General features: G+C 42.0%; 1 protein-coding gene across 1 annotated transcript in view; it reads right to left on the reverse strand.

Annotated features, from left to right (window-relative positions):
• The window catches only part of LOC129489831 (vitamin K epoxide reductase complex subunit 1-like protein 1), an 85,877-nt gene extending 63,634 nt beyond the window's left edge, over nucleotides 1-22,243 (reverse strand). The window contains exon 1 of the mRNA XM_055293013.2: nucleotides 21,751-22,243. Coding sequence (XP_055148988.1) covers nucleotides 21,751-22,085 — 335 coding nt within the window. The 5' untranslated portion in view covers nucleotides 22,086-22,243. The remainder of the gene's footprint in view (nucleotides 1-21,750) is intronic.
• Nucleotides 22,244-25,563: the final 3,320 nt, after the last annotated feature.

Below are 25,563 nucleotides of genomic sequence, written 5' to 3' on the forward strand. Positions count from 1 at the left end.
GAGCCACCGCACCAGGTCCAAACATGAAAGTTTTAAATACCAATTCATTCATTTAAAAATAATGAATGAATTGATCCATCTCAAAGAAATCTATTATATGCTAACATAAATAACACTTTAATGAAAAATAACTGTTTTCCAAAACAAATTAAAAAAAATGAGTGAGAAGAGTGGCACTGTTTGATATTTTTTGGAAATCTCCTTAATGTTTGGCTTGATGGGAGACAGCTGGATTCTCTTATCTGCTTCTGCATTCAATCTGTTGCAACACTGCATTTCATGCGGCCTCTGGAAAAACCTATTGTACACTTGTGGGAGAATGAGTGTGAGGCAAAAAACAACCAAGTGTTACTATCAAAATGGTTTTGACCTGGCCTCTGAAAGGGTCTCAGGAAACCTGCATAGTCCTGGGACCACACTTTAAGAATTGCTGAAATACAGTACTTAAGACAATGGGTCACTGGGAGAGGACAAACAGGAATAGAAGAGGAAGGCAAATCCTGGTATACACAACTACCTGATTTATGACCAAGGTAGCTCTACAAAGCAGGAGGAGATGGCCTTTTCAATAAATGGAACTAAACATCATCATCATCATCATCTTTATGTCATCTAGGATAACAAACTGACCCCATCTCACACCACACACACAAAAATTCCACAGATTGTTGATCTAAATGAGAAAGGCAAAACAGTAACAGAAAATAATGTAGATTATCTTCACACCAGGATACAAAAACCCCCAATTACAAAGGAAAAGGCAGAAACATTCAACTACATTAAAATTAAGAATTTCCGTTAATCAGAGAAATGCAAATCAAAACTACAATGAGATATCGTCTCACTCCAGTTTAAATGGATGAGATGATGGTGAGGATGTAGAAAAAGGGGAACCCTTGTACACTGTTGTTGGTAATGTAAATTAGTACAATCGCTATGTGGAGGTTCCTCAAAAAAACTAGAAATAGAACTACCGTGTGATCCAGCAATCCCGCTACTGGGTATACAACCAAAAGAAAGGAAATTGGTGTATCAAAGAGATTTCTGCACTCCCATGTTTATTGCAGCACTATTCACAATAGCCAAAATATGGAATTAACCTAAGTGTCCATCAACAGGCGAATGGATAAAGAAAATGTGGCACTTATACACAATGCAGTACTGTTCAGCCATCAGAATGAATGCAATCTTGTCATTTTCAACAACATGGATAAAACTGGAGGACATTATGTTAAGAGAAATAAGCCAGGCACAGAAAGACGAACATTGCATGTTCTCACCCATATGTGGGAATTAAAGAAAAAAAAATTGAACCCATGTAGATAGAGTAGACGACAGGAAGGGAAGGGGGAAATAAAGAGGGATTGGTGACTGGGCACAAAAATACAGTTAAAAAGAATGAGTAAGTCTAGTGTTCAGTACCACAATAGGGCAACTACAGTTAACAATAATTTATTTTATATTTCAAAATGACTAAAAGACTAGAATTGGAATATTCCTAACATGAAGAAATGATAAATGCTTCAGGTGATGGGGTACTCTACCCTAATTTGATAACCATGCATTCTATGCTTGCATCAAAATACCACATCTACCCCATAAATATGTATGGCTATTATGTATCCATAATAATTAAAAATAAAAATAAAAAAAATTCTGTTAGTGAAGAGACACCTTTAAGAGAATAAAAAGCAAAGGCTGGCCACCAGCTAGTAATAGATATATGCAACACAGGTATGGGGCAGGGAGGGGAGGGGATCAATATATTTATCCCTTATACAAACCAATAAAACAAAGAACACCTACCAGAATATTAGCCAAAAGACTTCAATGAGCTCTTCACAGAGAAGATATCCAAATGGCCGAAAAACATATAAAAGGCTGCTCAACTTCATTAGTAATCAGGGAAATGCAAATTAAAACCAAAGTGGAGTGTTAATTAGTACAACCACTTTGGGAAACTGTTCTGTCGTCTCTAATAAAGTTAAACACTCACCTATCCCATGACCCAGAAATCTACTCCTAGATATATACACAAGAGAAATGAGTATATATGAGAATATTCATAGCAACTTAATTCACAATAGCCAAAACCTAGAAACAATCAATAAGAAAATGAATAAACAAAGGGTAATATAATCATATAACAGAACTCAGCAAGAAAAAAAGAGTAACTGATACCACCACCAAGTTGGATAAATTGCAAAAAACAAACAAACCAACAAACAAAAAAAAAACAAAAAAAAACAATTATGCTGGGCAAAAGAAGCCAGACACAGCAGAGTCCATACTGTCTGAGCCCATTTATATGAAGCTCAAAAACAAGCCAAACGCATGTATAGTGGCCAAAGTCAAAACAGTGTGGTTAGAATAGCACCTTCTTTCTGGAAATTACCATGAGAGAACTTTCCGGGGTGATGGAAATATTCTATATCTTCATCTGGGTAGTGGTTATAGATAGATTTATAGGTAAAATACTCTTCAGGCTGTACATTTTTGTTTTTATTGTGTATGACATATACCTCAGTTACACACAAAAAAACCCATTATGTACCTACCAGAACGGTTAATAAAATTTAGCAGACTGACAATTCTAAGCCTTGGCAAAGAGGTGGATAAACAGGAATTCTCACATATTGTTGGTAGGAATCTAAACTAGTGCAACCACTTTGGAAAACAGTCTGGCATTACCAAGTAAAACTGAAGATATACAAAAACGTTTATAGCTGCTGGGCGCGGTGGCTCACGCTTGTAATCGCAGCACTTTGGGAGGCTGAGGCGGGCGGATCACGAGGTCAGGAGATCGAGACCACGGTGAAACCCCGTCTCTACTAAAAAAAATACAAAAAATTAGCCGGGCGTGGTGGCGGGCGCCTGTAGTCCCAGCTACTCGGAGAGGCTGAGGCAGGAGAATGGCGTGAACCCAGGAGGAGGAGCTTGCAGTGAGCTGAGATTGCGCCACTGCACTCCAGCCTGGGCAACAGAGTGAGACTCCGTCTCGAAAAAAAAAAAAAGTTTATAGCTGCAGTATTCATAATTGCTGCAAACTGGAGACAAATATCAATCAAAAAGAGTGAAGGCTGGGTGTGGTGGCTCACGTCTGTAATCCCAGCACTTTGGGAGGCCAAGGCAGGTAGATCACCTGAGGTGAGGAGTTCGAGATCAGCCTGGCCAACATGGTGAAATGCCGTCTCTACTAAAAAGACAATAATTAGGGGCCGGGTGCGGTGGCTCACGCCTGTAATCTCAGCACTTTGGGAGGCCGAGGTGGGTGGATCACGAGGTCAGGAGATAGAGACCACCCTGGCTAACAAGGTAAAACCCCGTCTTTACTAAAAATACAAAAAAAATTAGCTGGATGTGGTGGCGGGAGCCTGTCGTCCTAGTTACTCGGGAGGCTGAGGCAGGAGAATGGCGTGAACCCGGGAGGTGGGGCTTGCAGTAAGCCGAGATCGCACCACTGCACTCCAGCCTGGGCAACAGAGCAAGACTCTGTCCCCAAAAAAAAAAAAAAAAAATTAGCTGGGTGTGGTGGTCTGCACCTATAGTCCCAGCTACCTGGGAGGCTGAGGCAGGAGAATGGCTTGAACTCAGGAAGCAGAGGCTGCAGTGAACTGAGATCATGCCATTGCACTCCAGCCTGGGTGACAAGAGTGAAACTCAGTCTCCAAAAACAAAAACAAAAAGAGAGAATGAATTGTGTTATATTCATAATAGAGTATTATTCAGCAATGACTAATGCACAAACTACAGCTCCATAAAACACAGGTGAATCTCACAAAATGACACTGAGTGAAAGCAGCCAAGTAAAGAAAACAAACTAAACGGTTCCATTTATATAAAGTTCAAATAGCAAAACCAAACTACCAAGTTTAGGTTGCGATCTTAGAAAAGTAAGAAAATGATTCTCATAAAAGTCAGGACAGAGGTAACTTTTGAGAAGGGGGACGCATATAGTTGATTAGGGGAAAGTTAAGGGAGGGCTTTCTGGAGTGCTGGCATTGGTCTATTTAATGACCAGAATGTTGGTTACAGGGTTATACTTTGGTTATTACAACAACAAAAAGATGCACCACTCAATGATTTTTCTGTATGTTATAGTTCACAATAAAAGAAGGTGAAAAACAATCAATGGGGCCTGGTGATTGATTGAATTTGGTGGGGGAGGGAAGGAAGAGAAAGAATCATGGACAAGTCCCAGGTTTCTGACTTGCACAATTGCTTAGGTGGTGATGGCTTTCACTGAGATAGCCAACAGCATTTTTGGAGGAAGAGTATGAAATAAATCTTGGACATACTGAATTTATTAGTTTTGGGACATCCAAGTAGAGATGTCTAGTAGGCAATTAGATACTAGCAAATGGAGTACTCAACAGCAGAGGTTGGGGTAGAGATAAAAATGTTGGATTCGCCCATGAGTGAAACCATGGACATGGCTGTGACTGTTAAGGGAAAGAAGAATGACAGAAGGGCCTAAGGCTGCTTGGTGGGACATCAACATTCAATGGCCAGATACAGGAGAATAAGCCAGCAAAAAAAAAAAAAAAAAAAAAAAAAAATTGAGAGTGGTAGAAGGAAAATGAAGAACTGTCACGAACTATTAAGCAAGACGAAAGAGCGTCTCAAGAGTAAGAAGTAACTCCCTGCAGGTTGATGTGTAGTTGGAGGGTTGGGGGGGCCATGGATTATGTTTACTACTCAGCAGGCCAGTTTTTACTCTACCTCTTTCTGGCTGACTTGACACAAGCAACAACCCAACAGAAAACCAATACTTCTGAGAATGGCTGCAAGTTTTTATGTGCTGTCTTTTCAGGTAAGAAATCAAGGCTGAGCTCTTCTTTCTCCTAATTCTCAGGAAGGAGGAAGGCAGATGTGAGAACACTGATTGGGTCTGAGTGCTACTGGGAAGCATCACTGTTAAAAGGTCAGCACACAGATGCGACCTCACTTTTCTGCTTCTCTCACGTGATTGAAGTGGTTAAGAAGGTTGTCACTCCCCCTTGCACCCCCCACACCCCCGCAGTAAGGGAGAGCCAGGGCCAAACCTACAACTTGGGTAGAAGAGGCCAGGGCAGGTGTCCAAGGCCAGATCAGCAGTCAGCCAGGGCAAATGGGCTCACTCTGGTTACATGACCTGGGGCAACTGACAGAAAGGAGTGAAATGTGGTGAAGATCTCAGTGTGTTTGAGAACTGGGAAGATGAAAAGGGTTCATCTCATGGCCTGCTTTAGTTTGAAACAATTTAAGCTTAACTAGATTCCAAAAAAACAGCATTTCCACCTGAACCAGCTGGGTTCATTCCAGTCTTCTAACCTGGAGTTTGGTGCCCAAGTCCTAGTTAAGAATAAAATGTAGAGTCCTTTTGTTGTCCATTTGTCAGTGCAAATATTTAATATAAATGTTTCTTCCAGGGACGCTATAGACTTGAAAACAGTGGCTATAGATTGCAGACAATTTTGATATTCCAGGGATCCCTGACCAGAATAATAAGAAATTACCATAATTTCTCAATTTCTAGCACCACACAAATTGTATCTCACACACACAGACACATACACACACAGGGGCGGGTTTACCTACTTCTCAGAAAATTGCACAGATTCAACAAGAAAGAATAAATAGTAATTAATGTGCTCCTTAATGGCTGGTGAATAATAAAATGTTAACTAAAACAAAAACAACTTTTATTTTTAAACCCACTATCACCCCTCACTATTATTAAAGTGATAAAGTGATAAAAAAAACTGACAGAACAGCAAATTAGTACAGTCCTTTGGGAGGGAAATATGGTGATACATATTAGGAAGCAATCCTGTTATTCGTTGCTTTTTTTTTTTTAAATGACAGAAAAAAAACAAAATTAAAAAAGGCTGTTTCATAAATCACAATACATTCTTACAATGAATACTATGTAAACACTTTAAAAATGAGATGCTTGTGTGAGAACTAACTTTGAAGGAGGCGCGAGGTATTTACAAATTATTCTATTGAATGATAGCTAGTAGTAGTGCAACACCTATGTACTAGGGCTGTGCTGACTGCTTGTACACTTGCTGTTTAATTTTACAATAACCTTACAAGGCAGGTGGCATACTAACCTCATTTAACAAATAAAATGGAAGTGGAGACTTAAGTTTATTATCTAGTATCACTGAGGGAGGAGATAGCACAATTAGGATCTAAAACCACCAAACCTTGATTTCAGAACCTACACTTCCACTCACTGTGCCAGTGTGTCATAAAGTATACATACTTTTGAAAAACTCATTGATTTAATATGCATCAATGTTATATTTATTTAATATACAGCAATGTACATAATATCAACATCATGTATTTATCTAATATACATCAATGTATGAGTTCACAGCTCTTATCTCTAAGGATTTTTGGTTTTCTTTAGTAAATTTTAAGAAAACTGTTACGAATTAATAGTACAGATGATACAAGCATATGGCAAAAGTAACAAGGAGGCACTCCAATAACTGAAAGTTTGGAGAACAAAACTCTCACCTTCCCGGCTGGGCATGGTGGCTCATGCCTGTAATCCCAGCACTTTGGGAGGCTGAGGCGGGTAGATCATGAAGTCAGGAGATTGAGACCATCCTGGCTAACATGGTGAAACCCAGTCTCTATTACAAATACATAAAATTAGCCAGAGGTGGTGGTGTGCACCTGTAATCCCAGCTACTTGAGAGGCTGAGGCAGGAGAATAGCTTGAACCTGGGATGAAGAGGTTTCAGTGAGCCAAGATCATGCCACTGCACTCCAGCTTGGGCGACAGAGTAAGAGTCTGTCTCGGAAAAAAAACAAAACAAAACAAAAAAAAAACTTGGCGGGGCGCAGTGGCTCATACTTGTAATCCCAGCACTCTGGGAGGCCAAGATGGGTGGATCACAAGGTCAGGAGATTGAGACCATCCTGGCTAACACGGTGAAACCCCGTCTCTACTAAAAATACAAAAAATTAGCCGGGCGTGGTGGCGGGCGCCTGTAGTCCCAGCTACTCGGGATGCTGAGGCAGGAGAACGGCGTGAACCCGGGAGGCGGAGGTTGCAGTGAGCCGAGATCGCACCACTGCACTCCAGCCTGGGCGACAGAGCGAGACTCCATCTCAAAAAAAACAAAAAACAAAAAAACAAAACTCTCACCTTCTCAAAAGGCACTTTCTTCTTTACATGCTACGATATTGTATGAAATTTTCACAACAATTACGTATTACCTCAAAGACGTTTTTCGAAAAAATAAAACAACTCCTCCTGAAACATTTTTCAAATAAAACAAAAGTATAGGCACTATCTTAATGTGTACCCTCAGAAACTGGAAACATCCTTCAAATCTAACAATAAGAGTTAATTAAGTACAGTTATCAACTTGATTAAATGGTCCTTAATCATTAAATTAATGACTACAAGAAAAAGAGATCATAATATACTGCCGATTATTACAAGAACCTGAGTATACATATACCATATATCATGATAGTCTCTTTAGACCAAAAGTAAAGGTGAAAAGAGAAATGAAAACAGGGATAGATGATATAAGGCTTTTCCCTCAACTAATTTACTCTAATACTATCTTTGTAATACATGTGTTTAGAACAAAACAATGCCATAATGAGCATCTAGGTTAAAACCATTATCAGAGAGGCAACTCCAGAATAAACAGATACAATATGCTCCTTGATGGAAAGACCTGCTAGTGAGAACTGACTCCTTCCCATATTCATCTATAAATTTAGCACAATTCTAATCAAAATCTCGGTGGGATTTGTCTTAGAACTCATCAAAATTATTCCAAAATTCACCGGAAACAGTAAATTCATGAGAATAGCAAAGAAAAATTTGAAAATGAGCATATTTGCCCTATCAGATATCAAACTTCTATAAAAAGCCACGGGGGAGGGGTGGTAATGGAATAAACACAGACAGACCTGTCACTGGAACAGAACTGAGAATCCAGAAAGAGGCCTTATGTATGCAGGAAAGCCTTGTGGCATTTGAAATATGAACAAGTCAATGAACCGAGATAGGCAAAAGCCTATCCATTTAAGAAAAATTTAGATCCCTACCCTTACACTAGACACAAAAGGAAATTCCATACAAACTAAAAGAGCTCAGTGTGAAAAAAATTTTTTCACATAAAATATATGAAAATTTTTTAAAGACAATCTTGGGATGCTAGAGATTTTGCTAAACCAGAAAAAAAAAAAAAACTATAAATATGTGAAAGATTTTCCAGTTGAATAATGAAGAATTTTTTTAAGTGAAAGATCTGACCACCTAAGTTAAAACTTCTATATAAAGACACCATAAACAAAATTAAAAGACAAATAACAAATGAAGAGAAAATGTGTAACACATATAACAAAAGATTAACCATTGTGATATCTAAAGAACTCCTACAAAGCAATAAGAAGAAAAGATAAACAACCTAGAAAGGGAAAAAATGGGCAAAGGTATGAACAGGCAATATCCAGAAGAAATGCAAAATTTTTGTCTGTACAAAAATTATGTTGTAGACTCATGTAACACCCAGTAAACTACATTCTAGGAGATTAAAGAAGTCATGTTTTTCAGAACTAACAAATTACATATATTTACACGATATCAGAATGGGAAATGCCTGTCTGAACTTGAATCTACAGACAAAAATTACCAAGAAAAATCATTAAAATTATCATAGACTTGAGAAAACCTTTGTACTAGCATTCGTCTAAATCAATGTGAAAAATTCTAAAATTTATCCAGGCAGGAGAAGAAACACAGTTAATAAAAACATGAAAACCTCATTATCAAACAAGGTGATTCTAAATTAAAAAATAAATTTTTTAAATGTGAAACCATTAAATCTTGCTGATGCTTAGGGAAAATGCAAATCAAAACAATAACATGACAATTTTCATATATCATATTGGCAAATATCTAAAAAATGAGAATGTCCAATTTGGCAACGGCACAGGGCACCTAATATTCTCTTCCACTGCTGGTGGAATTTTTAACAACATAGAAAAATGGTGGTAATATTTTCTTGTTTTTGAGACAGTCTCACTCTGTCGCCCAGGCTGAAGTACAATGGCATGATCTCAGCTCACTGCAACCTCTGCCTCCCCAGTTCAAGCAATTCTCCTGCCTCAGCCTCCCAAGTAGCTGGGACCATCAGTGTGCATTACCACGCCTAGCTAATTTTTGTAGTTTTAGTAGAGACGGGGTTTCACCACGTTGGCCAGGCTGGTCTCAAACTCCTAACCTCAGATGATCCACCTGCCTCAGCCTCCCAAAGTGCTGGGATTATGGCCACCGTGCTCAGCTGTGATATGTTAAGTGAGGAAAAGACAAATTAAACATACAGTAAGATCTAAACCATGTTCTAAAATGATAGTAACTATGTTTTATGAGTACCTTTATGCCAGACACCAGGACTATTTACATGTACTGGTACACTTCATGTTCACAATAATCCTATGAGTTAACAATATTACTACCCTCATTTTATGGAGGAAGAAACTGAGACAAGAGATCAAGTGACAGAGCCAAGATTTCAACTCAGGTTGACTCTAGAGTCCCAGATCTTAACCACTGGCACAATGCATAGAAATTAATCAAACTCTTTAAACACAGTGGAGTTGAGTATACTGTCTACTTTAATTCCCGATTTTGTCATAGATTTTATACTACTTTACTTCACAAATACAATGAGTTTTTAAAAGGATCGGTAATCACAAGACAGCCAACAGTGTCCCTGAAATTCACCTGGTTAGAGATGCTAACTACAAAATAAAACTTATGAATCATAATTCAATAGCTTTAAATATTGTAGTACAAGAACATTTTTCTAAATGAAATTTTATGTGCATCTATAACATAAGAAACAGATTAGGCTGGGTGTGGTGGCTCGCACCTGTAATCCCAGCACTTTGGGAGGCCGAGGCGGGCAGATCACGAGGTCAGGAGGTCGAGACCAGCCTGGCCAACATGGTGAAACCCCGTCTCTACTAACAATACAAAAATTAGCCAGGTTTGGTGGCGGGTGCCTGTAATCTCAGCTACTCGGGAGCCTGAGGCAGGAGAATCACTTGAAACTGGAAGGCAGAGGTTGCAGTGAGCCAAGATCCCGCCACTGCACTCCAGCCTGGGTGAAAGAGTGAAACTCCATCTCAAAAAAAAAAAAAAAAAAAAAAAAAAAAAGATTAAAGCAGTATTTTATTCTATCAATGTATTTTAAAGCTCAAATGTGGCCGGGTGTGGTGGCTCATGCCTGTAATTCCAGCACTTTGGGAGGCCAAGGGGGGGATGGATCATTTGAGGTCAGGAGTTCGAGACGAGCCTGACCAACATGGTGAAACCCCGTCTCTACTAAAAATATACACACAAAAAAAATTAGCCAGGCCTGGTGGCACATGCCTGTAGTTCCAGCTACTTAGGAGGCTGAGGCAGGAAAATCGCTTGAAGCTGGGAGGTGGAGGTTGCAGTGAGCCGAGATGGCACCACTGCATTCCAGCCTGGGTGACAGAGTGAGACTCCAACTCCAAAAAAAAAAAACAAAGCTCAAATGTATAACATGTATAATGAGAACAATAAAATTCTTCTGATGAACACCAACTTTAAATTATGGATGATTGGGCAATCTTATGTAAAATTTGTTTTGTTTTAATGGCATGGTATCAAGAAAAACCTGATTCGCAAAGATGAATAAATGATAAAGCATGTTTTGCAAATGATAATGTTTTGTGTGTGTTTTTTAAATAGTACATTAACGCTATCTAAGGATTTAATTACATCGGTCCAGAAGTTTTAAAAGTAAAACATTTCTAAATTAATTCTGTAATAGTGTTAAGGAATGAATACTTGGTAGTCGTAAACATTTTGGTAAAAAATTAAAACTTTACAATATGTACTAATCCTGATATATGCATCACGCAGTCACGTCATCGCATAATGCAACAGTTCTAATAGTACTGAATGTGCTTATATAATGTTACATGAACAAACAAGCACTAGCCTAAAATTTCAAAATATCAACATAAAGCTACAGTCTTACTAATCAATAACATTTTTATCCTTTCTAACTCTGAGGAGGAAAAAAAAGGAAAGAAAAAATTTTAATTAAAAAATAAAATGGCATTTTAAAAGTTTCAATTCTATACAGAAAGTGAGACACTCTATTCCAAGGATTGTTGTCCTGAGTGTAAGCATTATAGATAATTTACATTTTCTTCTTTTTGTTTATTTTCTCTCAAATATTCTAAATGCACTGGGTTTTTTGTTTTTTTTTTTGCTTTTTTACTTTTTATTTTATTATTATTATTTTTTGAGACGGAGTTTCACTCTTGTTGCCCAGGCTGGAGTGCAACGGCATGACCTTGGCTCACTGCAACCTCCACCTCCTGGGTTCAAGCAACTCTCCTGCCTCAGCCTCCCGAGTAGCTAAGATTACAGGCATGCACCACCATGCCTGGCTAATTTTGTATTTTTAGTAGAGACGGGGTTTCACCATGTTGGTCAGGCTGGTCTCGAACTCCTGACCTCAGGTGATCCACCCGCCTCGGCCTCCCAAAGTGCTGGGGTTACAGGTGTGAGCCACTGCACCCAGTCTATTTTATTTTCTTGAGACAAGAGTTTGCTCTGTCGCTCAGGCTGGAGTGCAGTGACATGATCTCAGCTCACTGCAACCTCCGCCTCCCAGGTTCAAGTGATTCTCCTGCCTCAGCCTCCCAGGTAGCTCAGACTACAGGCACCCACTACCATGCCCAGCTAATTTTTGTATTTTTAGTAGAGATGGGGTTTCACCATGTTGGCCAGGCTGGTCTTGAACTCCTAACCTCAGGTGACACATCCGCCTCAGCTTCTCAAAGTGCTGGGATTACAGGCGTGAGCCACCGTGCCTGGCCAACTTTTTATTTTAAAATTACTATAATTATAAATCACAGGAATTTACAAAAAAGTACACAGGGAGGTTCCAAGTACCTCACCCAAATTCCTCCAATGTTATAACTTATGTAACTCAACTGTCACCATCAGGAAATTGACCTTGGTATAATCCCGAGTTTATTCAGGTTTCACCAGTTTTGTATGCAGAATGGGACTTAAGTATGCTAGGATTTATATGCAGTATGTGTGTGTGTGGTTGTATGAAATTTTTATCATATTTGCAGCTTTGTATAATCACACCTGAGACACAGAACTGTTCCATCCCTACATAGCTCCCTCATGCTACCACTTTATAACCACACCACCCCTCACCTCCCATTCCTAACACCTAGCAGCCACTAAATCTGTTCTCCATCTCTGCAGCTTTGTTATTTCAATAATGTTACATAAATGCAATCATACAGTATGTAACCTTTTAGGGTTCTCACTTGTTTTCACTTAGTATAACTCTCTTGAGATAACCTGGCAGTACAAATCAGTTGTCTCTAATATATTAAAATTTAGCATGAGATGCATTTGAGTGTGTATAAACATTTATAATATTTTAAAGTTTAAAACATTAAAATGTGAATCAAAGGTGTATGAAATCCCTGTTTCACTGACAGAGAACAGGGATTCTGAGATACGAATTTTGAAAACTGGGAATCTAATACAAGCCTAGTAAAAATTGAGTATTCCTTATCTGAAACACTTTGGAGCTGAAATACTTTGGATTTGGGATTTTTTCAGATTTGGGAATATGTGCATTATATACCAGTTGAGCATCCCAAGTCTGAAAGTCCAAAATCTGAAATGGTCCAAAATCCAAAACTTTGAGTGCCAATATGACACTCAACGGAAATGCTCACAGGGGCATTTCAGGTTTTGGATTTTCGGATTAGGGATCCTCAGTCTGTACAATAACTTTATAGAAGAAAAGCCCAGGACTCAGTGCTATGTCTTACCAGTGTTTACAAGACTACATGGTTTACAAGAACACCTGGTTTTGCACTTGTTATGGGCAAGATCTAGATTCTGGTTCTTTCCCAACCCAGTTGAGTATGTTACATTCAAATATGACAACTTGCTATTCTTCTCAAATGACCACAGTCTGCTACCCTTTCAAGTTCTTCCTAATGATTAAGGAAATGAACTCCTCTTAAATTCCCAGATCTGTGTGGCGCTTTAGCTAGCACCACACCTCAGGTCCAATTCTGCTGTCTTTATATGCAGCAGGTCCACATGACAAAGCCTCCCTCAGAAAAAGCTACCCCAACCTAGGACAGATTCAAACAAACTCTTTTCCCTCCCCTTCCCTCCAAGTGCCCAGAACCCCTTTCTCCTTCCTCCCTAGGCTAACCTGCTAAGTCTTCCGGACAGCTCACTACACTATCTGTTAGCTAACTGGGTGTGACAAACCAAGTCCTCACACCTTAGAAGGCAAACACTCCAGGAACTTACTTCTGGAATACCAATACCTTCACGGTAATTTCCCTGCCTTTCCAAAGAGTGCTCTAAACAGGTAAAAGCTATAATACAAACTCTATATATTTTTGTCACACAGATACAAAAACTGGCACCACTGTTTGCATATTTTAAAAATCTGGGTGATAATGGTTATCACTCTATCAATATTAGATCTAAATGGAATTTAAAGTAGTGTTTGTAAAAGCCTGGGCGTGGTGGCTCACACTTGTAATCTCAGCACTTTGGAAGGCCAAGTGGGAAGACTGCTTGAGGCCAGGAGTTTAAGACCAACTCAGGCAACAAAGTGAGACCTCGTCACTATGAAAAATAGAAAAAATTAGCTAGGCGTGGTGGGGTGTGCACCTGTAGACCCAGCTACTCAGGAAGCTGAGGTGGGAGGATCACTTGACCCAGGGAGGTTGAGGCTGCAGTGAGCCATGATTGCACCACTGCACTCAGCCTGGGGACAGAGAGTGAGACAATGTCTCAAAAAATGAAAGAAGAAAGAAAAGAAAGAAAAAAAAAAAGGAAAGGAAAGGAAAAAAAAGGAAAGAAAAAGAAAAGGAAGGAAGGAAGCAAGGAAGGAAGGAGGAAGGAAGGAAAAATAAAGAAAAGAAGGAAGGAAGGAAAAATAAAGAAAAGAAGGAAGGAAGGAAAAATAAAAAGAAGGAAAAAGAAAGAAAAGAAAGGAAGGAAAAGAGAGAGAAAAGAAAGGAAAGGAAAGGAAGAAGGAGGGAGGGAGGGAAAGGAAGAAAAAAAGAAGGGAAGAAAGGAAGACAGAAAGAGTAGTGGTAAAGAGCTTGACTCTTGAGCCAGACTGCCTGGGTTAGAATAAGTGTTAGTCTGCGTGGCTCAGTTTTCTCATTTGTAAAATGGTGATAAAAACTACCTGCCTCATAGGACTGTTGAGAGACTTCAATAATATATGTAAAACATTTAGAACACTGCCTAGCACATAGTAAGCATTATCTGTAAGTATTAACATTTATCTCTACTACAGTCCAGATTCACTTCCTTGTGATATTTCTCTATTCCTCTTGGACTCTTTTCAGTTCAACCTGCTTCTGAAATTTGCATACCAAGAAACAATGATAATGTTAAGAATTTTATTTCTGAAATTTATCTTGGTTAGTCAAAACTACTAGAACAAATTCTCTTTTACGTACTAGCAGTTATTAACATTTCACTAAATATGAATATAAGCATTTAAAGTATGGGAGCAATGGAACAAATGCCAAGCAAAAAGCAGGCTATCAATCAGGATGCATACATGATACTCCCATGTTAAAAAAAGGGAGGAATCACATGGTCACATGGATGTTTGTCTATGTGTCAAATGACTCTGAAATGTTTCACAGTGGTCTACTGAGAGGGAGAACTGTCTGTTTGGTGGAAGGGATATGAAGGAGACTTTTCACTGCACATGCTTTGTTATCTTTCAAATCCGAAGCAGTGAATGCATTACCTAGACAAGAATTTTTTTTTTTTTTTTTTGAGACAGAGTCTCACTCTGTCACCCAGGCTGGAGTGCAGTGGCACGATCTCGGCTCACTGCAACCTCCACCTCCCAGGTTCAAGTGATTCTCCTGCCTCAGCCTCTCAAGTAGCTGGGACTACAGGCATGTGCCACCATGTCCAGCTAATTTTTCCTTGTATTTTTAGTAGAGACAGGGTTTCACCACGTTAGCCAGGACGGTCTTGATCTCCCAACCTCGTGATCCGGCCACCTCGGCCTCCCAAAGTGCTGAGATTACAGGCATGAGCCACTGCGTCCAGCCAAGAATTTAATTTTTAAAATGGGGGTGCAAAGGGGACTTTAAATAAGCACTCTGGAAGCCAGGTGTCAAGTCTCAATTTGCTACTACCTGTGCTATCTTGGGCAAGTCACTTAACCTCCGAGTCTCAGACAAAGCAAGGAGCAGTAAATACTTCTAGGTTCTTATTTTTTTTTTTTTCTTAAGACAGAGTTTCCCTCTTGTTGCCCAGGCAGGAGTGCAGTGGCACGATCTCAGTTACTGCTACCTCCACCTCCCGGGTTCAAGCGATCCTCCTGCCTCAGCCTCCCGAGTAGCTGGAATCACAGGTGCCCACCACCATGTCCGGCTAATTTTTTGTATTTTTATTAGACAGGGGGTTTCACCATGTTGGCCAGGCTGGTCTCGAACTCCAGAACTCAGGTGATCCACCCACCTCAGCCTCCCAAAGTGCTGGGATTACAGGCGTGAACCACTATGCCCAGCCCTAGGTTCTATTCTAATTCTAAAAGTTTTATTATCTCAATGGGGTAGTAAATAGATGGTACTTTTTTTTTAAGATACGGGAGAGGTAGTAATCCAACATTTTGTAAAAATAAGGCAACTTTTTTATGGACTTGATTTTCAAATGCAGTGGACCCTTGAACAACAGGGGTTTAAGCTGCATGGGCTCACTTATATGTAGATCTTTTTCAACCAAATGCAGACCGAAACCTGCATATTTGGAGGCCCAAATTTTCACATTCAGGTTCTGCAGGGCCCACAGTGGGGACTTGAGTATGCCAGGATTTCAGTAAAAACAGGGGTCCTGGAACCAATCCCCTATGGTATATGTTCTATACATATACCATAGGACAACCGGACTATTTTTACAGTTTTAAGAAACATAGATTTGTCAAGCCTATTAACCTTTCCAGATCATTTGTACTATTCTTACATAGAAACCCTTCTTAGAGTGGGTCTAATATACAGAAAATACCTACGTATAATATTCTGCATATTATGGCTGGACATGGTGGCTGATGCCTATAATCTCAGCACTTTGGGAGGCTGAGGCAGGCAGATCCCCTGAGGTCAGGAGTTCAAGACCAGCCTGGCCAACATGGCAAGACCCTCTCTCTACTAAAAATATAAAAATTAGCCGGGCATGCTAGTGGGCATCTCTAATCCCAGCTACTTGGGAGGCTGAGGTAGGAGAATCGCTTGAACCCAGGAGGTGGAGGTTACAGTGAGCTGAGATCATGCCACTGCACTCCAGTCCGGGTGACAGAGCAGACTCCATCTCAAAAAAAAAAAAAAAAAAAAAAAAAAAAAGAATATTCTGCATATTAGTTTCTCTTGCACAACTTCAAAATTGTTTTAAATGAACACGTCTTTATACTATGCCATGAAGTCAGCAATAAACTACTTTAAAATAATTAATGTTTAAACGTAAAAACAAGTATGTACAAGAAACTTATACTTAAAGGCATTTATTATCAAACACTGAAAAAAAAAGAACATCTCCAATCAATGGTAACAGCTATAACTGAGGACAGGCTTTATTCCAGGAACATACAGGTATCACTTTTCATCATAACACTCATCTGGCAAAGTAGGGTTTTTGTTTTTCTTTTTTTGAGACAGGGTCTCTCTCTACCACCCAGGGTGGAGTGCAGTGGCACCAACATGGCTCACTGCAGACCTCAGCCTCTCAGGCTCAAGTGATCCTCACATCTCAGCCTCTCAAGAAGCTGGAAATACAGGCATGCGCCACCATGCCCGGTTAACGTTTGTATTTTTTGTAAAGACACGGTTTTGCCCTATTGCCCAGGCTGGTCTGAAACTCCTGAGTTCAAGAGGTCTGCCAGGTATCAGCGTCCCAAAGTGCTGGGATTACAGGTGTGAGCCACTGCACCAGGCCCTAAGTAGGTGTTAAAATCCCTATTTAACATAAGAAATTGAGGCACCATGAAGATAAGGCCACAAGTCTAAGAACTGGGAGAGGTGGAAGTCCACCCAGATCCCTTAGATTTGAGCTCAGTGTACCAAACCAAGGGGGTAGGGACTGCTAACTTAATGTTAGCTGGCAGGCTGGTGCAGGTTTGCAGCAGAGTTTTCACCAATTTATGGGAAAATGGGAAAAAGTAAGGACACGAAAGTAAACTTTTTTTTTTTTTTTTTTTTTTGAGACAGAGTCTTGTTCTGTCACACAGGCTGGAGTGCAATGGTGTGATCTCGGCTTACTACAACCTCCGCATCCCAGGTTCAAGTGATTCTCCTGCCTCAGCCTCCCGAGTAGCTGGGATTACAGGTGCATGCTACCACGCCCAGCTAGTTTTGTATTTTTAGTAGAGACGGGGTTTCAGCATGTTGGCCAGGCTGGCCTGAAAGTAAACTTTTCCATATAGCTAAATGATTCCATTTAAAAATCTTTTATTCTGAGAGATTCTGTTCTTTCAAATTGTTTGAATGGAAATATCCTTTTGTTAAATGAAATGATGATGACAGGAGACAGTGGTGTGTTATTGTTTTTATTGGCTGTACCTGGTAGAATTGAAAAATCAGCATTTCTATTGTAGCCTACTAATTTCGGTGAAATATTTCTTTAGAAATATAAAATCTGAAATTTTCCATCATTATTCCACCCCAAAATAATAGAGAACTTTACACACAGATAACACCTGCCTCTCAAGATTCTCTCATTAATCTCTACTACTGTGTTTGGATTAAGACATTTAGGGATTGTGAAATGAGAATAAAGTGAGTTTGAGCAATCCAAAACCACGTGCTGACTCTGGATCCTGGAAGATGCCTTTCTTCAGAATCTTTTATATCTGTTAACTTTTCTCTGGGCTCAAACTTTCTTTTCCTAAAAGAGTCACATCTTTGAGTACTACTGCTACAAAGCAATCACTACTCAAAAGAAACTAACTTGAGGTGTCCAATAATCAGCTTTCATTTAAAGTCTCTTTCAGGCTAGGCGAGGTGGCTCACATCTGTAATCCCAGCACTTTGGGAGGCCGAGGAGGGCGGATCACGAGCAGGAGATCGAGACCATCCTGGCTAACATGGTGAAACCCCGTCTCTACCAAAAATACTAAAAAATTAGCTGGGCGTTGTGGCGTGCGCCTGTAGTCCCAGCTACTCGGGAGGGTGAGGCAGGAGAATGGAGTGAACCTGGGAGGTGGAGGTTGCAGTGAGTCGAGATCGCGCCACTGCACTCCAGCCTAGGCGACAGAGCAAGACTCCATCTCAAAATAAAAAAAAAGAAAAGTCTCTTTCAGCTTGACAAAATAAAAACTTTCAATGATGTTTTGTCTACCCACTTCCAAAAGAAAATGAGTCTATATATGTACATACATGTGATTATATATGTATATATACATATGTGATTTTGATCAGCCTGCTTATAAACTACCTGCAAAACAAGTTGATTTGTAAGTTCATTTTTTTTTTTTTTTTTTTGAGACGGAGTCTCGCTCTTTCACCCAGGCTGGAGTGCAGTGGCGCGATCTTGGCTCACTGCAGGCTCCGCCCCCCGGGGTTCACGCCATTCTCCTGCCTCAGCCTCCCTTGTAGCTGGGACTACAGGCGCCTGCCACCTCGCCCGGCTAATTTTTTGTATTTTTAGTAGAGACGGGGTTTCACCGTGTTAGCCAGGATAGTCTCCATCTCCTGACCTCGTGATCCGCCCGCCTCGGCCTCCCAAAGTGCTGGGATTACAGGCGTGAGCCACCGCACCCGGCCGTAAATTCATTTATTAAATGAGTAGTTTATAAGCTACTTGATTTTTGCAAGTAGTTTATAAACAGGCTGATCAAATTGAACAAATTTCTTAATTTCACTGTATACATGGCAAATAAGTTATTTACTCTTCTTATTAGCAAATCTTATTTTTACCTACCCTCCTTTGGCAAGCATCTAAGTTAAACTATTTTATGTCCACAGCTACACAATGAAACATCACTTTCAGTCACAACATATTAAATTCACATTTAAAACTATAAAGAGATCCAGTTACCTTTAGTCTTACATGTATTTATACATACTTTTAATATGCTACTTGATGTTTTATGCACAAACACACAGCTCTTGCAGGATATAACTGTGAATATTTAGAGTGTATGCTAAATACACTTTTTTAAAGAAAAGTAAATTTTTTAAAATTATTTATTTATATTTTATTTATTTATTTGAGATGGAGTCTCATTCTGTTGCCCAGGCTAGGGTGCAATGGTGTGGTCTTGGCCCACTGCAACCTCTGCCTCCCAGGTTCAAGCAATTCTCCTGCCTCAGCCTCTCGAGTAGCTGGAACTATAGGCACATGCAACTACACCCAGCTAATTTTTGTATTTTTGGTAGAGACAGGGTTTCACCATGTTGGCCAGGCTGGTCTTGAACTCCTGACCTCATGATCCACCCGCCCCAGCCTCCCAAAGTGCTGGGATTACAGGCGTGAGCCACTGCGCCCGGCCAAGAAAAGTCAATTTTAAGCACTTAAGCAGGCCAGGCGCGGTGGCTCACGCTTGCTTCCCAGCATTTTGGGAGGCAGAGGTGGGTGGATTACCTGAGGTCTCAGGAGTTCGAGACCAGCCTGACCAATATGGTGAAACCCCATCTCTATTAAAAATACAAAAATTAGCCGGGCATGATGGTGGATGTCTGCAATCCCAGCTACTCAGGAGGCTGAGACAGGAGAATCACTTGAACCTGGGAGGCGGGGGTTGCAGTGAGCCGAGATCATGCCATTGCACTCCAGCCTGGGTGACAAGAACAAGACTCCGTCTCAAAAAAAAAAAAAAGAAAGAACTTAAGCATACAGTAAGTACTCTTTCTATGCCCCAATAAAAGGTCCATTTATTATAGACTACTTGTTTCAAAAAAAAAAATCTAAAATTGGTAATAATTCTGCTTAAATTCCATATTAAACTAGGATCAAAAGTCATTTTTAGTTCTTCTTGTTTCTTAAAATACTTGAAACGTGCTGCTGCACAATGTTTTCCTTAAATATTTATTCATTCAACTAACTTTGGGTGGAAGGTACTTGTAAGTTTAAAAGTCCTTTCTGAAAGTGGAAATAACATAACAACGTTTGCATAAAAGACACTCAATGGTTCTCAAAGTGTATCTGGGTCTAATCAGCCTATTAACTTTGTTCTGAATAACCAACAACAATTGTGAGCTTTTTGTCACATCTATGTATTTTCCCCTGTAAACCGATACCTACATTTTAAACGCATTTTTTAAATGTTTCATTTGGCCCTATAATTATTTCCCCTCTAAAAAGGACAGGATTTTGGTTTAAGAGCAAATGAGACAGAGTATCTGGTCCATGAAAAAGGCTAAGTGGAAAGATCAGCTCCCTGAAGTTTGTAACCAGTAATAAGAGAAACTCCAATGCTACCTTGTTCATGTAACCAACAATATATGAGTTGAAATAAACTAGTGAGCTATACATTTCTGATACATACCAATTTACCAATCAACAGGAGGGGAAGAAATCGCTCAAATGTGACTGCTGTTAACAAACATCTAAATATCAGACATAGTCTCTATTAAAATCGTAACTTACCCATTTTGAAATAATTCCTTCGACTTTTGTTATGTTTTCAATCTCCCCATTAAAAAAAAAAGCAGCCACTTTTAAAATGTAAATTCCCCCCTTTTTCAAAGTAACTTGCCTAGGAAAATGTAATGCCTTAAAATAAAACATAACAGACAAACCAATTACATTAAAAAAAAAAAACTAAAATGATCAGTAACACAAACCAATCGCTCCAGTTTAGCAAAGCGTGTGTTTTTAATCTGTTGTAGGTATCCTATTATACTAATAGGCAACAACGTTTAAAAGTCATCCCAATGCCTAAAACACCACCACACACATAACATTCTTGTCCTTTACTCCAATGAAGCTTAAACTAGACCCAAACTCAGACCATCTCCTTCTCCTGGCACACTGAAATATACGAGAGGGAATCCAAGAAATCAGATATGTTAAGTGCTGGTATCTTCTTCCAGAGTAGGGTCAAATTCGTGTTTGCCAGCAAATGTCACCGTCCCAGTAAGTCTGCAAATTCTCACTAGCGCTGGAGTACAGAGGCCTGACCACGGAAACACCTGTCCTAGCACCAGCAAGACAGTGGGAAACGCAACCCCCCTGTCTCCGGGCCGGCCCCAAAGCCTCGGCTGCAGCGATCGGGGGGACAAGAGGTTGCCGCTGGCTCACGGGTGCGGCGGACAAGGTTCCACACCCCCGGCCCGCCTCCCGAGAACCAGGAAAACTGTCAAGCCAGCCTGGACCAACGCTCCGCAGCTCCCTCACGCTCCTGCCCAGCCCGGCCCCAGCCCGCCCGACCGCTCCGCGTCCGCCCCGGCCACCCGGCTGCACTCTGCCACCTCATCCCTCCCCGGGTGCCTCGCGGCCCCGCCACCTCCGCCCCGCGGCCTGGGCTCAGGCCGCCCCCCGGGCAGGAGCGCCCCGCCGCCGCCCCCAGCCCGGCCCCGACCCGACCCCGCCAGTCCCCCTGCGGCCCGGTCCCTGCCGCCCCCAGGCCTGAGCTCCTGCCGCGCCCTCCCCACCCCCAGACTCCGCCCTCACCCCGCTCGGCCGCTGCCGGCCCACTCCCCCAAGCCGGCTACCTGGAGGCAAGGGCGGCGGAGCACTTCACCCAGGGCCCCAGGTCGCAGAGGGCCCGATGCTCGGGGTCCCGCTCCTTCTCCCGCTCCACGTGGTAGGCGTAGATGGAGAGCAAGATTCCGGCAGCGCACACTGCATACCGGGCCACTCGCTCCCACCGCGGCACCGACACTCTCAGCAGGACGGGCGCCGCCATCTTCCCGCCGCCGCCGCCACCGCCGCCTCCCTCCGCCTCCACTTCAGCCGCCGCCGCCCGTCGGGGCCCGACCCAGCCGCCGCCGCTACCACCACCGCCTCCGCCGCCGCCGCCACCACCGCCGCCGCCGCCACGCCCCATTGGCTCGGTCGCCTGCTCCGGGCCCCGCCCCCACAGGCGCGCGGCCCAACCGCCCCGAAAAGAGTGAGGCGGGCGGGGCGGGGAAGGCGCGCGCGGGCGCGGAGGGAGGGGGTGGAGTGCGCAACCGCCGGGGAGGCCGGATCGGCGGGCGGAGACTGAGGCAGCGCGACGCGGCGCGGCGCGGCGCGGCCCGACGAGCGCGAAGGGTGGAGCCCGGAAGAAAGAGGGGCGGGGCACGGGTGGGGAAGGGAGGGGCCAGGGAGGGGCGGGGCCGAGCGGGCCAGTGCGGGAGGGACTTAGAGGAGCGGTGTAACTAGCACATTGCAAGGATGCCACTGTGGGTGACTGGGCGAACCCTCGGCCCCTCCCTCTGGGGATGGCAATCAATTGCCATCCTTTTTCCCTTTTTCGTAGTATATTTCTGACCTAATCCAAATCAACTCTGGCTAATGCTTGGAGCTCCAGAGCCACACTCCTATGACCTGATCTTCTCACCACCACCTCCGGGGACTCTCTGTTTGACCTGTGCAAAACTTTTTTTTTTTAATGTGCAGAACTATGTTTTAAATTTAAAAACTATTTTTAAAAAATGATTTATGGACCGGGTACGGTGGCTCACGCCCGTAATCCCAGCACTTTGGGAGGCCAAGACAGGTGGATCACTTGAGGTCAGGAGTTCGAGACCAGCCTGGCCTACATGGTGAAACCCCGTCTCTACTAAAAATACAAAAAACAAACAAAAAAAATTAGCCCGGTGTCGTGGTGGGCGCCTGTAATCCCAGCTATTTGGGAGACTGAGGCATGAGAATTGCTGGAACCCGGGAGGCGGAGGTTGCAGTGAGCCAAGATCGTGCCACTGCACTCCAGCCTGGGCGATAGAGTAAGAGTCTCAAAAAAAAAAAAAAAAATTTACAAATGCCTTGCTTCTCTGTAAGCTGAATTTGAAGTGGCTTGCCATAAGTCATATAATATAGAAAAATAAAGATGAGCTAATACAATCAGGACGAAGAAAAAGAAAAGTCAGAATAAAATGAAAGGCCAGGAATAAGAACACAGATAAGCAGGCCATAGGGGCTTACATAGTTATTAAAATTGCGTCATAAATTTGGCTCTGAGCTTCCTGGTGGCCAAAACTAAAAGGAAAACAGATGTATGTGCTTTTCTCACTGTCTTTAAGAAGAAACACAGTGTTCTTGGAGATTTTCAGTGTTTCCCTGGTTGCAGCTTTCAATTTTTCAGGGGCTTTATATAGTGATTTTGAGTAATAAGCAATATCCTTGTATTCGCTATCTATTGTTGGGTAAAAATCACCCCAAATTTAGCAGCTTAATAAACTTTTTTTTCCCTCACATTTTCCATGGGCTAGGAATCTGGGTGAGGTAGTGTCCTCTGGCTCAGGCTCTCACGAGGATACAATCAAGCTGTCAGCCAGGGCTGCAGCTCTCTCAAGGCTTCAGAATCCTCTTTCAAACTCACTTCCACGGCTGCTGGCAGGCCTCAGGTCCTCTCTGGCTGTTGGCTGGAGACATCATTTCCTGTCCACTTGGCACCTCTTGGTAACAGGCGGCAGGCTTACCCCAGGGAGAGGGAGGAGAAAGAGGAAGAGACAGAAGAAGAAAATGAGAGTGAGATCAAAGTCCTTTTTTGAAACCTAATCCCAGAAGTGACATCCCATCACTTTTACATAGTCTATTGCTACTTAGAAAATAGTCCCTAGGTCCAGCCAGTCACGGTGGCTCACACCTGTAATCCCAGAATTTTGGGAGGCCGAGGTGAGTAGAGCACCTGAGGTCAGGAATTCGAAACCAGCTGACCAACATGGTGAAACCCCATCTCTACTAAAAATACAAAAATTAGCCGGATGTGGTGGCACATGCCTGTAAACCCAGCTACTTGGGAAGCTGAGATATGAGAATCACTTGAACCTGGGAGGTGGAGGTTGCAGTGAGCCGAGCTCACACCATTGCACTCCAGCCTGGCTTACAAGGAGAAACTCCATCTCAAAAAAAGAAGAAAAAAAAGAAAGAAAGAAAAAGAAAATAGTCCCTAGGTCCAGCCCATGCTCAAAGGGAGAGGATTACACAGGACATGAATATGAGGAAGCTATCTACCACAGTCCTCAAAAACATCCTCACTCTGCCCGGGTGGGGTGGCTCACAACACTTTGAGAGGCTGAGGCAGGAGGATTGCTTGAGGCCAGCAGTTCAAGACCAGCCTGAGCAACATAGGGAGCCCTGGTCTCTGCAAAAATACATACAAAATTAGCAAGGTGTGGTGCATGCCTGTTGTTCCAGCTACTTGGGAGGCCGAAGGGGGAGGACTGATTGAGCCCAGAGGGCTTGAGGCAGGGGTGTGGATTGAGGCTGCAATGAGCCAACATTGCCCCACTGCACTCCAGCCTGGATGACAGAGTGACACACTGATTCAGAAACAAAACAAAAACCTCACTCTACATCCCTAATGATTTTAATAAATCTAAGTGGACTCCTGCAACTTCCCTTCTTATAGATTCCTTTACTCAGTTGATGAGATTTCTTGATCATCTGGCTTCTTTCATCAACAGGTCTGGGAGGTGTACCCATGCTATTGCAAGTAGTGATTGTTATTTTTCATTACTGTATAATAGTCCATTATATTAGATATCCACAATTTTACTTGTCCATTCTACTACAGATGGACATCTGGCCCATTTTTAGCTATCATGAATTAAATTGCTAAGAACATTCTATAAATGACCTTTGATGCCTCATAAGCCCTCATTTATTTTTATTTTTTAATTTGAGACAGAGTTTTGCTCTTGTTGCCCAGGCTGGAGGGCAATGACGCAATCTTGACTCACTGCAACCTCCACCTCCCATGTTCAAGTGATTCTCCTGCCTCAGCCTCCCAAGTAGCTGGGATTACAGGCATGCGCCACCACGCCTGGCTATTTTTTTTTTTTTTCTGTATTTAGTAGAGATGGGGTTTCACCATATTGGTCAGGCTGGTCTCGAACTCCTGACCTCAGGTGATCCACCCGCCTTGGCCTTGGGATTATAGGTGTCAGCCACCACGTCTGGCCCCCATATATATATTTTGAATGAATGAATGAAAGAATGGACACTTAAAAAATGTTAGCTGCTAGTATTTTTGCAGAAACAATAGGCCCACAGCAAATATCTTTTCCCAAATAAAAAGGAAGTCCTCACCACAGAGATTAATTATTTCACCACTCCAGAAAAAAAACAAAAGCTTTTAAAAGAGTGTTTTGAGGCAGAGCACAGTGGCTCACGCTTGTAATCCCAATGCTTTGGGAGGCCAGGGTGGGAGAATCGCTTGAGGCCAGGAGTTATCAACAAGCCTGGGCAACATAGCAAGACCCCATCTCTACAAAAAAATAAAAATACAACATTAGCCAGGCGTGGTGGCACACATTGTAGCCCTAGCTATTCAGGAGGCCGAGGCAGAAGGATTGCTTGAGCCCAGGAGTTCAAGGCTA

Source organism: Symphalangus syndactylus, chromosome 9 (genome assembly GCF_028878055.3).
Source record: "Symphalangus syndactylus isolate Jambi chromosome 9, NHGRI_mSymSyn1-v2.1_pri, whole genome shotgun sequence".
In the NCBI taxonomy this organism is placed as follows: domain Eukaryota; kingdom Metazoa; phylum Chordata; class Mammalia; order Primates; family Hylobatidae; genus Symphalangus; species Symphalangus syndactylus.